The 13399-nt window shown below is 39.6% G+C and overlaps 1 protein-coding gene across 1 annotated transcript in view; it reads left to right on the forward strand.

The window, feature by feature from the left end:
• LOC126254250 (solute carrier family 22 member 7-like) overlaps positions 1–13399 on the forward strand; it is a 156384-nt gene that overhangs the window by 70089 nt on the left and 72896 nt on the right. Inside the window, exon 6 of the mRNA XM_049955300.1 lies at positions 10193–10414. Coding sequence (XP_049811257.1) covers positions 10193–10414 — 222 coding nt within the window. The remainder of the gene's footprint in view (positions 1–10192; positions 10415–13399) is intronic.

A 13399-nucleotide genomic window follows, 5' to 3' on the forward strand; every position in this document is an offset into this window, starting at 1 on the left:
TGTCTTGCTTGGACTCGCATTCGGGAGGACGACGGTTCAATCCCGTCTCCGGCCATCCTGATTTAGGTTTTCCGTGATTTCCCTAAATCGCTTCAGGCAAATGCCGGGATGGTTCCTTTGAAAGGGCACGGCCGATTTCCTTCCCCATCCTTCCCTCACCCGAGCTTGCGCTCCGTCTCTAATGACCTCGTTGTCGACGGGACGTTAAACACTAATATCCTCCTCCTCCTCCTCCACTGTCTTGCTTTCTCCGTAATATTAATGAGAGCATTGCGAATTTTTTTCCCATGGCATTTTGGTGTCCTCGAGTTTAGGCAAGTTATCTACCCAAACGTTTCTTTCGTTATCTCTGAACATCAGTTCATTCGGGGTGAAGTTTGTAGAACTATGATGTAAATTATTATAAATCTGCTCAAACTCGGTCAAATAGTTTATCCAGGTAGTTTGTTTATCATGACAGTATGTTCTCATGAATCTGTTTAGTTCTCGAAAAACCCGTTCAATTAAATTCCCTTGTGGATGATAGCAAGATGTAAATATCTGTTTTATTCCTAGTTGTGATACTAATTTTCTCCATAAATATCCAGTAAATATCTTCACATTGTCGGAGATTATAGATTTTGGAATCCCTGCATGAGGAATGTAGACATTTACAAACTTAACTGCGGCAGCTCTTGCAGTTGCTGATTTTATAGGATATAGTTTAACATATTTTGTAAACACATCACAGAATCTAATAAAGTACTTAACACCACCTCTGGCTCTAGGAAGTGGTCCACAAATATCACATGATATAAGTGATCTTGGTGCTTCAGGTATTATTGAGTGAAGCGCAATTTTATTTCCCTTGTTGTCCGGCTTAGCCTTTTGACAGAGAATACATTTCTGGATGACTTTGTGCACTTTTCGCCTTATATTTGGGAAGTAACAATAATATCTAATCTTATTAGCACACTTTACAACATCCCAACATGACCCCAGGTCAAATGTGTAAACCAAATTAATCGTTCTTCATATTCTTCGGGTATGCAGACACACCACTTTGGATTTTCAGCCTTCCCAGATTTAAAAAATAAAATATTATTCACAAGCCGGTAGTATTCCAAAGTGACCATAGGATTTTGTTGATTGAATTGTCGTATTATAGCATTCCATCGTCGATCCTTCCTCTGAAGCTGAGCCATTGTCTTTCATAAATGAATATAATATAACTTGTAATTATTTTCTTGAAGAAGAAGCACTGGAAATTCTGCCTTATTATTTATATCCAGTTCAGATGTTATTCCTTCTGGAGATCTTGACAACGCGTCAGCTATAATATTTTCTTTTCCGGCTACATGAATAATTTGAAACTGATATTCTTGCAGCGCCAGCGTCCACCTTGACAAGCGAGGATGCAGCAACTTACAAGTTTGTAAAAAGGCTGGTGATTGGTGGTCACAATAAACGGCTATCCTTGAGCCATATACATAATAATTAAACCTTTTCAAAGACCAAATAACTGCTAAAGCTTCCAATTCCGTAGTGGTATATGCTCTTTCACAGGTGGATAAAACTCTGCTAGCAAATGCAATTGGACAAAAGGTTTTTACACCATCTATGTACCTAATTTGAAATAAACAAGATCCTAATCCCACATCTGATGAATCAGTGGCTAAACAGAATCTGACATTCATATCAGGGTGGTATAATAACGGAGCATTTATCAGTTGATCCTTAATTTCACAGAAAGCCTTTTCACAATCATTAGACCATTGCCATGGTACATCTTTCCTCAGGAGCCGGTTCAGTGCTTCAGAGTTCATTGCTTGAGTTTTAATAAAACGACGAAAAAATGAAGCCAAGCCTATAAAGCCCTTCAGTTGTCTTCTGTTTCTTGGAGTTGGAAAATTTTTTATCGCACTAATCTTCGCTTCTGTTGGAAGAATGCCTTTTGCATTAATCATATGTCCTAAGAATTTAATTCTCTGTAGAGAAAATTGGGATTTTTTTTAGATTTGCCGTTATACCAGTTTGTTTGAACACAGCAAAAATCCTCCTAATAAGTTGTACATGTTCCTGCCAAGTTTTAGAGGCAATTAATAGATCGTCCACAAAAATTGTTATTCGACTACGTAGTTCTGGTCCTAGGGCATAGTCCAACGCAGAAATAAAAACTCCAGAGCTGATATTGAGACCAAACGGAACGACCTTGAACTGATAGCTTCTCCCTCCATATATAAAAGCAGTATATTTTCTTGAGTCCTTGTCTAACTGCACTTGCCAGAACGAACTTCTCAAATCAATACTGGTTAAATAGGATACATCTTGAAATTTCTGTATTAACTCATCGATGTTCTCCGGATGTGTGCGCACAGGTACTATAATTTTGTTAATTTCCCTTGCATCTAATACCAATCGAACTTTTCCTCCTGGCTTTGGTACAACAAGCAACGGAGAACAATATGGGCTGTTCGACGGTTCAATAAGATTCCAGTTTAACATTTTTTGTATCTCTTCCTGAACTGGTTGTTTTAATCGCCAGGGAATGGGACAGTGTGTGCGGCAAAATGTCTTATGGGGCTTAATCTGTAATGTACAAACATATCCTCTAATAATTCCGGTCTTTTCATCGAAAACTGACTCATATTCTGTTAATATATTGAATAATTGTTCCCTCTGACTATCCGTTAGGCAATCTGACTCAGCAATCTTCTGTTCGACTGTTTGTCTGAAATCCTCTTCTTGAATTGACTTGATTGGTAGTCGGTACATATTATTATTTTCAGCACAAATCAACTGCATAGCAGCACCACGGAAATATCGCTCATACACTGTCTCCTTTCTCAGTAAGATCAGTGTAACAAATTGATCTTCGATTTTAAAATGCACCTTTCCTTCTACCAAGTCCAACTTGCAACTGCAGACTTGCAAAGTTTCAGTGCCAAGAATACAATCTACTAACAACTTTTCCACTACAAGGAATGTGCATTGTTTAGCTACATTTCCCAATTTTATCTCTATAAGCGTTTGTATCTTGACGTTCCGGGATTTTGCTCCCACTGCACCTATAACTCGGCAATTTTGTACTGGTAGGACAGGGATTTTCTTAATTTTACTAATTCTGCGAAACAAAGTTCCGGATACTACGTCTGTAGATGAAGCTGTGTCCAATACGACATTGGTTAAAATTCCTCCCACTTCTGTGATGATCTCAGACACAGGAACCCTTTTATCTTCGACTACACAGGCCTCTAAGTGTCTCGTCAATTCATCTGTCATTAATTCGCCTTCATTATATCTCAACATTGCCACGGAATTAATTTCGTTTAAAACAGGTTTGCCCCTTTTGTATTCCCTGGCCGACTTTACGGAGCATAAAGCGGCCTTCTTCAGTTTAAACGTCGATTAGTATTTCCTCTTGAATCATCTACTACTTCTGTTATGACTGGTTGTTGTTGATGACTGGTTGTGTTATTTGCTTCAAATCTAGGGTCAGAATTTCTGTACGCATTATTATTATTTGAAGACTGCTGGTTCTGGTAATCTCTTGCATTTCCAAACATTGGGTTGTATCTGCAACCCGTTCGATTGTCTCTGAATCTGCCCCTCGCAGCACTGTTATTGAAATTTCCATTTCCGTTGCAATTGTTTCCGTTGAATCTCTGACTATTCCTAGTATAATAATTATTAAATCCGTTTCCGTTCCGGTTTGCGTTTGGCGCCTCAATCGCTCTCCTCTGCATAACCGGTTGTCTTGTCCGATGTTCATCTTCCTCGATCATATCTATAGTGTCAAGCGCAGTCATGAAAGAGTCAAGGTCATGCTCATTAATATACAGCATTCTATTTCTGATGCTGGCCGGAAGTCGAGATTTTAATATGCCAATCACGTCTTGTAGAGGCATAGGCTTATCCCAATACCGCAATTTGTTTACATATTTCTCAAGGTATTTCTTTAAAGACCCACGTGAAAAGGAAAAAGGTTCTGGGTATAATACCTCCTGCCTTAAACGTTCTTGTACTCCTTCAGACCAGTATTTGGATAAAAATGCTCGTTCAAAATCTTCATATGTGTCCCAGGTTGATATCATATCAGATGCCCATATAGCTCCTGACCCCTGAATATAACCGGTCACGAAACTAACCTTTTGCCACTCACTCCAATTTTTTTTTTTTTTTTTTTTTGGCAGTACTCCCCTAAAACTTCTTATAAACACTACGGGATGAACATTTTTCTTGTCTGGGTTGTAGATCTGGAATTGACGTTGTTTCAACATTTTCTCCTCAGTATTGCTTTTACAATTACAGTCATTATGACTACCCTCATAGTGTTGTGATTGATGTTGATTGCAAAAACGAACGTGTGCATTAATGTCCCTGTCTGTACTTGGTCGGGTAAATAATGTAGCTTCATTGATAGATCTTGTTATGGGTTCATTTCCTTGCGTGAAACACAAATCTTCTGGAGATAGATTTAAAGATCTCTCATTGTTTTCTTTCCATTGTCTAAGATCTTCGCCTAGTTGTTCTTTGGCTTCTCGAAAACCTTCATTGAATAAATTTTCTTCAGAACTCTCGGTCATAGATTGTATACCTGCTCTGACCGTATGTTCAATATTGTCTGAAGAAATGCTTTGCCTTTCTAAACTTAACTGCGAGAATTTTCCCGCGAGAATGTTTACCTTATGAACAACCTCGTCTTGTCTCTCCTTTATGTTATTTACAGATTTATCCAAATTTTGGATGTCCTTCGGGATCTTGTCTTGTGATTGTCTCAAATCCTGCATATCTGCTGACATCTCATTTACTTGTTGCTTTAATTCATCTTGAACTTCAATTAATACCGGAATTACCGCCATAGAACATTGCATCTGTTCTTGTGCTTGAACTATCTGTGGAACTGACTCGACCTGCTCTTTAATAGTATCAAGCTTAGTAGCAACATACTCAGTTAGCTCTAAGCGTAACTTCTTCGCATTTTCGTTACACTGCTGAGTGACTTGCTCAATTTGAGCAGCTAATTTTAATTCTGTCTTTTCATTCTGAATTTTCAATTCTTCCGCAGTTTTATTTAATTTATCATCAAGTTTCTGAAAACTCTCTACTAATTTATTATTTAATTCCGCTTGTTTAGCTTCTAATTGCTCCTGGACTTTCACTTGATTGGCTGCTAATTGTTCATTCATTTCCCTTTTAATCTCTATTTGCGCTTTAGTTAATTCCCTTTTAGTCTCTATTTGCGCTTTAGTTAAGTCTGTTACATTTTTGGCTAACAGTGTTAACTGCTGCATGATTACAGTCAATGGGTTTATTTCGTCCTGCTCAGATGACATCGAAACACTTAAGCTTTGTTGTGGGGCCTGACTAACGCTGACGCTAGGCACTACTTCAGTTAAGCTAGCGTCTAATGTTTCACTAACCTCAGAAACAGCTGAGGGCTGTTGTGATTCGCTCTGCTGTTGCATTGCCATTTTATAAGCCGCCCTAGTACGAACCATTAATACACAGAACAACAAATATATAAAGTCACTCGCATCTGAGTTAGTAATGTCAGTGACCTAAACTTTGCATAATACTCACTTATAATAAACACTTCCTGTCCAAAGTTCAACCCAACATTCACTTAATCAATCTAATTCAAACCGATAGACATTTAAATAGTTATTCTAAATTTCTATCTACAAAATTTTAATTGTATATTGTCTGGCCTGAACGACGTTCTCGTAGGTTGTCGCGAAATTGTGACTTCTGGAACAGGCCTCGTCTTCTTTTCTCTCGTGCACATGCAACATAAAATTCACACAATGTTTAAGTAATGCTCAAAAATGAGTCCTGTCACAGTGAAGCCAAATTTAATATTTTTTGTGTGTGATCTAAAATTTAAAAACCTCTCTCACACCGGCCTGATTTAGCTTCACTGATCAGGATAGTAAAAACATGCGTATATTAAGGGAATTTTCATTGACAAAGCAGGCTTATCACACAGTTCAATACTGTTCTATCCTGATTAAATTGAGCTTAACTTAAATTCCATAAGGCAGTGAAGCAATTTCGAAGTCTCGGTGCGACGAAAATTGTCAGTCGATCTCCTGGAAACATTTGTAATAATTATTAACTTTCGGTGATCACGTGGGGAAGACCGGAGATCTGCTGGTAAGACCGTGTTAGCCTATTTATTTGAAGTAACTGGATATCTTGAGCATACAAAACGGCAGGTTCGTCCAGTGTAAATCAGACGTTCCCCACTGATCCCGTGCAACACAGCGTAGTAAGCAGACACTGTCAATAATAAACAGTTAAATAATACGCGAACACTCTTACTTTAGTTTAGTTCTTGTATTTAATTCCTTCACATACACAATTTCATCAAGATGGCGACTAGCCCAACAATACATACATATACATCCTCCTTTCACGACTAATCGGCAAGAAGTCCTCTTTCTTTTCATAAGAGAAAACATAGATAGCAGAGAAGCTATTCCATGGAGTAAATGGACGCTCCAAGGAATAATTGGGCTTGAAACTACTTTGCATTGATAATCGGTAAGATAAGAAGAGATATTTCGAGATATGTACTGAGTTATATAATTTATAAAATTTCTGAAAATATCGCGGAGAGACCGCTGCAAGAGACATTACAGTCTGCCAAAATAATATGTCGTAAATGTTCAGGCAATTTGATTAAGCAAATGCGGATGAGTTCTGAGGGGCTGTAATGGTTTGACAGGTACTGATTCTTGTGCAAAATGTCTTCAAAGTATTTCACAAGACTGGAAAATTCAGATTGTTCGAAATGTTTCATCATTATGATGCTATGTTTTACTCGGTCTTGTGTAGCTTGAGACCAATATGCTGAGAGGAAGGCATGATAAAATTCTCCTTCACTGTGACAATCGTGAATGACAGATCGCATTCTCTAAATACCTACACATAAATTCTAATCTGTGCTCTAATGGCCAGTTTGGAGGAAAACAATGAGAGAATTGATGGAGCCACTCTTGTGGATGAATGTCGTTGCCAGAATTCTTAAATTTTTTGAATTTACGTGTAGTAATGAACAGCTTATAGTCAAAATCATCGTGTCGGCGAGTCGCATATCGGTCATTGTTACGTCGTGTCGGCGGTTCCATCTCAAAATTCGGTGCACCTTGCCAATTTCTTTCATAATTTCCGAAATGCCCTGTGTTATTATTTTGCGGCTTTTCCGTATTTCTGAGTCCCTCTTCCCATGTTGGAGCGCGAGTGTCCTCTGAAATATGTAATTTTTGTATTACTTGTGCCAACTGACCTTGTACTTCGCGGATTTCTCTTTTGTGTTGCGTATTAATTTGATTCTGATTTTGTTTAAATTTCTTAATTTGTTCATACTCTTCTGTGTCAGTGATGGTTACAGGTCATCATCTACCTTTGTAGATAAGTTAGTGAACTGATCTGAAAGTTCGGCTACTTTCTCCGATAGTGAACTATTTCCTCAGTGTGTTTTTCTGAACCAAGTTTCAGAGCGTCCATTTGTGTTGAAATCGTATCTACCGTGTCCTTTAAGTTTTCCTGAGTTTTTGAAAGTTGCGTAACCGAATCGGTAGATGCAACTGAGTCAATTTTGGCTTGCACGGTGTCGTGATTTTCATGAACAATAGTTTGCAGTTCTTTTATGGCTGCTTCGTGATTCTGTAGTGTATTTTCATGACGGGAAAAAATAGGTTGGAAATGCTCACAAATTTGTGTTTTTACGTCATTACAGACTTTTTGACATTTCGATTCGATTTTATGTAACTCAGTAGTTAAATCTTCACGTGTTTGTTCAAGCGTGGTGTCTAACTTTTGAAGATTTTGTTCCATTGCGTCTAACTGTTGCTGTGTTTGTCTCTGGTGTAGTTCCATTGTGTCTAACTTTTGAAGATTTTGTTCCATTGTGTCTAACTTTTAAAGATTTTGTCCCATTTGTTTCGGATTTTGTTCAAGCGATGTGTCTAACTTTTGTAGCCTTTGTGCCATTTGTTGCATTAACTGTAATAAAAATGCACTGATGTCTGTAACATGTTCCTCAGAGCTATTCGGCAGTGCATTTGAGCCGGCAATATTCGCATTTTGAAAAGCAGAAAATGTGTCTTGACTTATTTGAGAAAACGGTGAGGACGCAAAATCTGAATCTACAATATTTGCAAGATAGTGTCCTGTCATTTCGGATTCCTGAGGCGAGCTGTTGCCGACCGATCGATCGATAATGCTTCCCTGTTCACTAATTGTTTCACTGACTACACCATTATTTGCAGCCCGCCTAATTTTCCTATGCACAATTACCAAATTACTACTTTGAACATTAGTTAATTCATTACACGGTGGCGCTAATACACTGCTTTCGTCTTCACTGTCATTTCTCAGTCTACTTTGGAGCCTAGCATTACGTTTTTCACACGCCATTATTGTCGCAATATTTCACACGATAACACAGAAAAGCATAATTTGAAGAGCAAAATAAGAAAACACATTAACATAGCACTGAAAATAATATGTAGTTAATTGCAAGCGCAGCTGCAAAATACTTGGTGCAAATATACATGCATGCCACAACTGTTTTACTGTACAACAATGAAAAACTACAAAGGAAATTCTCTCTATAATTACGCGCTAGCAATAAACAATAGCTACACTAATTACACAAACTAGAAGAAAAAATCAAAAGATTCCAGTGAGGTATCCTCGGCTAAGGGTCGACATATGAAACGTCCCCTTAGAAAAATTATAAATGACTGTGCTTAAATTGACACACAATATTTTTAGCGCAACGTAATGTGACTTTCAAAAATCCCTACAAAAGAATGGACCTAACTAACAATAACATCTACCTTTCATGAATCACTTACCTCACAAAAATCTTCGTTACCCGAACTACTGCAATACAGCGAGCGCCACTACTGCCAGCTAAATAAAAGATTCAAACTATTGAAGGCACTAACTACTGATAGGCATAGTTAGCAAATGAAAGATTTTGATAGAGAACAAACAATGTATTTACCTTAATAGTGTTCAAAAGTCATAATATATATCAGTTCATGACATCCAGTCTTACAAATTTACTGTCTCTGTCCAGATCATCCGCTCTCTAAAACTCCGCCATCTCTCTCCCCACATCCACCACTGCTGGCGGCTCACCTCCAATTGCGCAACGCTACGCGCTGTTAACAATATTGCAACAATGCCGACCAGCCTCAGACTGCACACATCACAGTCAGTGATTTTCATACAGAGCGCTACGTGGCGTTACCGATATAAAAACCTAAACAGCCTACTTACAGATTTGACACACATTTGAGCACATGAACACACGTGGTACGAAAATGCTCTTTAAATGCGCGAAAAAAAAAATTTCAGCAAAATTCTTTTGAGAGTACTTAAATAAAACCTTAATCTATCTAAATATGACGAAAACCGAAAATCGATTTTTTTCGACCTGAACTACGTTGTTGTCCCCCTAAATGTATTCCGCATGACCTCCGAAATTTCCTTGGGCGTCATTCCCTTCAAATAAAGATATTCAGTCACAGCACGGTTCTTGATCTCTCGATATTCGCCATTTTGCTTACACTATGGTATACAATGCATCCTAGCGGCGATACTAACGAAGCTGGAGCCGCGAAATTTGACTTGCGTACCCTCAAAAAGTCACCATAAAAGTAGGTGGTGTTGTTTGTGAGAGACATTACGGTAACTATCTAGGGCTAGAAACTTTTCGACCTCCCCACGAATTCGTGCAGAGCGGCGTTGTTCGATTCCTCCTCCCCCGGCCGACCGAAGTGGCCCAGCGGTTCTAGGCGCTACAGCCTGGAACCGCGCGACCGATACGGTCGCAGGTTCGAATCCTGCCTGGGGCATGGATGTGTGTGATGTCGTTAGGTTAGTTAGGTTTAAGTAGTTCTAAGTTCTAGGGGCCTGATGACCTCAGAAGCTAAGTCCCATAGTGCTCAGAACCATTTTTGAACCTCCTCCCCCTGTCCCCTCCTCCCTTTTCATTATTAGTCGTGAGCCGGCCAATTGCTCATGGCTGAGGCGTGAGCTGGAGCCAGCTCTCGCACGATCGGATCGGTGAAGAGGCCTGGCCTAGTGAAAACATTTTCGACAGTTCCCACTCTAACTGACGTCAAGAACCGGCGTTCCCGGTATCTCCGCCTGTTGCCTTCCACCTCTGCTAGACCCGTGGTGCTGGTTGCAGGCTGTTCCCGGAATCGCCGCGCTGGCTGGCCAGCCGTGGCGACCACGAGCGCTGCCTGGAGTCGTTGCGGGAGATCGCCCGCGTCAATGGCACGGCGGTGCCGCCCGGGGCGCTCCAGCAGCTGCGCCACTCCAGCGTCGGCCGCGAGAAGTCTCTCGGCGTCGCCAGCCTCTTTTCCAGTTGGAGGCTCATCCTCAACACGCTGCTCATATCCACCTGCAGGTGACATAAACTTAACTCTTATCTAAAGTCGTGCGGGATTAGCCGAGCGGTCTCGGGCGCTGCAGTCATGGACTGTGCGGCTGGTCCCGGCGGAGGTTCGAGTCCTCCCTTGGGCATGGGTGTGTGTGTTTGTCCTTAGGATAATTTAGGTTAAGTAGTGTGTAAGCTTTGGGACTGATGACCTTAGCAGTTAAGTCCCATAAGATTTCACACACATTTGAACATTTTTTTCTTATCTAAACATCACATCTCCGTTTATGTATGATCCTCCCCATCACATCACAAATAATGTTCACTCAGACCTTCTCTCTCACGGAACAGTTAATACTTTATGATACATAACATGATGTCGACATCACAACATAGTGCCATCTACAAGTTTCTGTGTTACAGTTCAACAGCCTGTTGAAACAGAGCAGAGGGTGGTCAAACGTTTTCGTCACAAAAAAAAAGAAGTGTCTGCTACCTTTAACGTAACTGCAGCTGGCTGGGATCAAATACTTGAAAGTCAATTAATGCACCAAACTTCATATAAAGTTACTGAATTACGTTGATATAATGCTGTAATAAATATTCTTGAAATTACCCACTTAAATATTAATATATCTGCAGAAAGTGAAGCAGTAGGTGAACTCATCGAACATGTACTTCACTTGACTGACCTGCATCGAAAAGATGATCTGCTGCTGTTGCTGTAGAAAAGAAAGTCCAAATCCGGGTATATCAATAACTGACCAAATTGAGCAATTTGCTCACAGTAATTTGTGCCACACTTTTTTTTCTTTTTCTTTTAATTTCGAAGAAATATACTCCCATCTTAAAGTCATCCATATAATGAGTAAGCATTAGTACATCTGAGCTAAATTGTTACGTATTTACAAATGAGACCGGCACAAGGGCCACCTCGGAAGTTCATGCAAATCTGGCATACAACACTTGTCCCGCAAGGACATTATACACATTAAGTTACAATGTCGGCGTTTATTAAAAGCAGAAAATTAATGAAGTACAATGAAATTTGACATATATCTGAACAGAAAATAACATAGTATGAATCGTAAAATAAAATGCAATTGGGCGTCGTCAGGAGTGGCCGAGCGGTTGTAGGCGATTTAGTGTGGGACCGCGTGACCGCTAGGGTCGCAGGTTCGAATCCTGCCTCGGGCATGGATGTGTGTGATGTCCTTAGGTCAGTTAGGTTTAAGTAGTTCTAAGCTCTAGGGGACTGATGATCTCAGAAGTTAAGTCCCATAGTGCTCAGAGCCATTTGAACCTTTTTTTTATTTTTTTTTTTTTTTTTTTTTTTTTTTTTTTTTTTTTTTTAGTTAGGCAGCAGATGAATCCTGTTACAGAGCATTCCCATTCACAATGCAAATGGTCAGATGTGTAGATATAACAACACATATTGCATTTAGCGGATTACATGATAAACATCGAATGTAATTTTCTTCTAGCATGTTTCCTACTTTCAGAAAAATATACTTGATTTCAATAATAACAGTCTTTCTAAAAACAGTCTAGAAGTTACTTAAAACACCAGAGGTTGAAAATACCGCTTTAGTTCTAAAGATGTTTTATTATCACACGGCCGGTTTCGGGCTCTTATAAGCCAATCTTCTGGTGTCGTACTGGAAATAGCAAGAGACGGGAGATAATTTTCAGATGCAGCAATACACATAAAAAACCAAAGATTTCATACATAAGTTATACAAACATTTGAAAACCGCCGGTCGGGCTAGGAGCTGTGAAACCTATGTCTGGCGGTCCTGTCACGGTTCGCGCGGCTTCCCCGCCGGAGGTTCGAGTCCTCCCTTGGGCATGGGTGTGTGTGTTGTCTTTAGCGTAAGTTAGTTTAAGTTAGTTTAAGTAGTTGTGTGTAAGCCTAGTTACTGATGACCTCAGCAGTTTGGTCCCATAGGTCCATACCATAAATTTCCAAACCTATGTCAGTGCGAAAGTGACACCAGACAGTACTACGGAAGCCTGCCTGGGTAGGGAAATATACAAATAACATCAGGACACTTACACTTGGTGCTGTTGAAGTGCACTAGGAAATGCTGTTGACGTGCACTAGGCGCGGAGTGCTATCTATGAGCGCACAACAGGGAGTAGCGGATACGAAAGAGGCAGTAAACTGGTAAACCAGAGTGGCAAAAGTGCTGCCATCTGTTGACGGAGAGAAGAACGCGGGGCCACTAGCCAGGCCGTCCATAATTTGAATTAGTGGTTTACATTTAAAATGAAGAAAAAACAAAAAAAAATATCTAAGATATACACGAAATAAGTTAAAAGTGCATCATGCGTAGTAAAGGGGCGTATTGAACAGGTCAGTACAGAACTGTCGTAAAACTGAGTGGGAGCTGCGATATAAAATTTATATATAAACCGTAAAGCACAATGAAACTTCCCTTTTACATGAGTGGCAAACAAGTTTTTAATTTAGTGGAGATTTATAAGTGCCAACGTGGAACAACACGCCACAGTCATCAGTTAAAAGAACATACACATGTGTCACTCCTGTTTACAAGCTCTCGTTAGTGACCTACGGGGAAAGTAGCGAAACCTTACAGTCAAGACTGTCTGAAAGTAATATGCCAATAAATAGCTAGCAGCAATAGAGCTAAAAGGACACATTAGAAGTGGGTCAATTTAAAACATGCTAACCAACAGTCGACAACTAATTGAGGTTTACATAAAATAAGACCTGAGACTATTTTACATAATGAAAGACAGGTAAATTTTTAATTAGTGGAGGCACAGATAATGCCACAGCACAATAATGCACTATAGTCATAAGACAAAAGAAAAATATGCAAATTTCTATTAAGAGAGGACAATTTTACAGCCATGTAAAATGAACTGGGCGGATCTTGCGGACCTCACTATAGAAACAGGATTAGGCCATACTTTCGTTAAGCCTATTGAAGGCTACAAAAATAATGGCAAAAAACACTGACCCAGTTAAGAAATATACATGTATGGCAT

The sequence above is a fragment of the Schistocerca nitens genome, chromosome 1 (assembly GCF_023898315.1).
Source record: "Schistocerca nitens isolate TAMUIC-IGC-003100 chromosome 1, iqSchNite1.1, whole genome shotgun sequence".
Lineage (NCBI taxonomy): Eukaryota > Metazoa > Arthropoda > Insecta > Orthoptera > Acrididae > Schistocerca > Schistocerca nitens.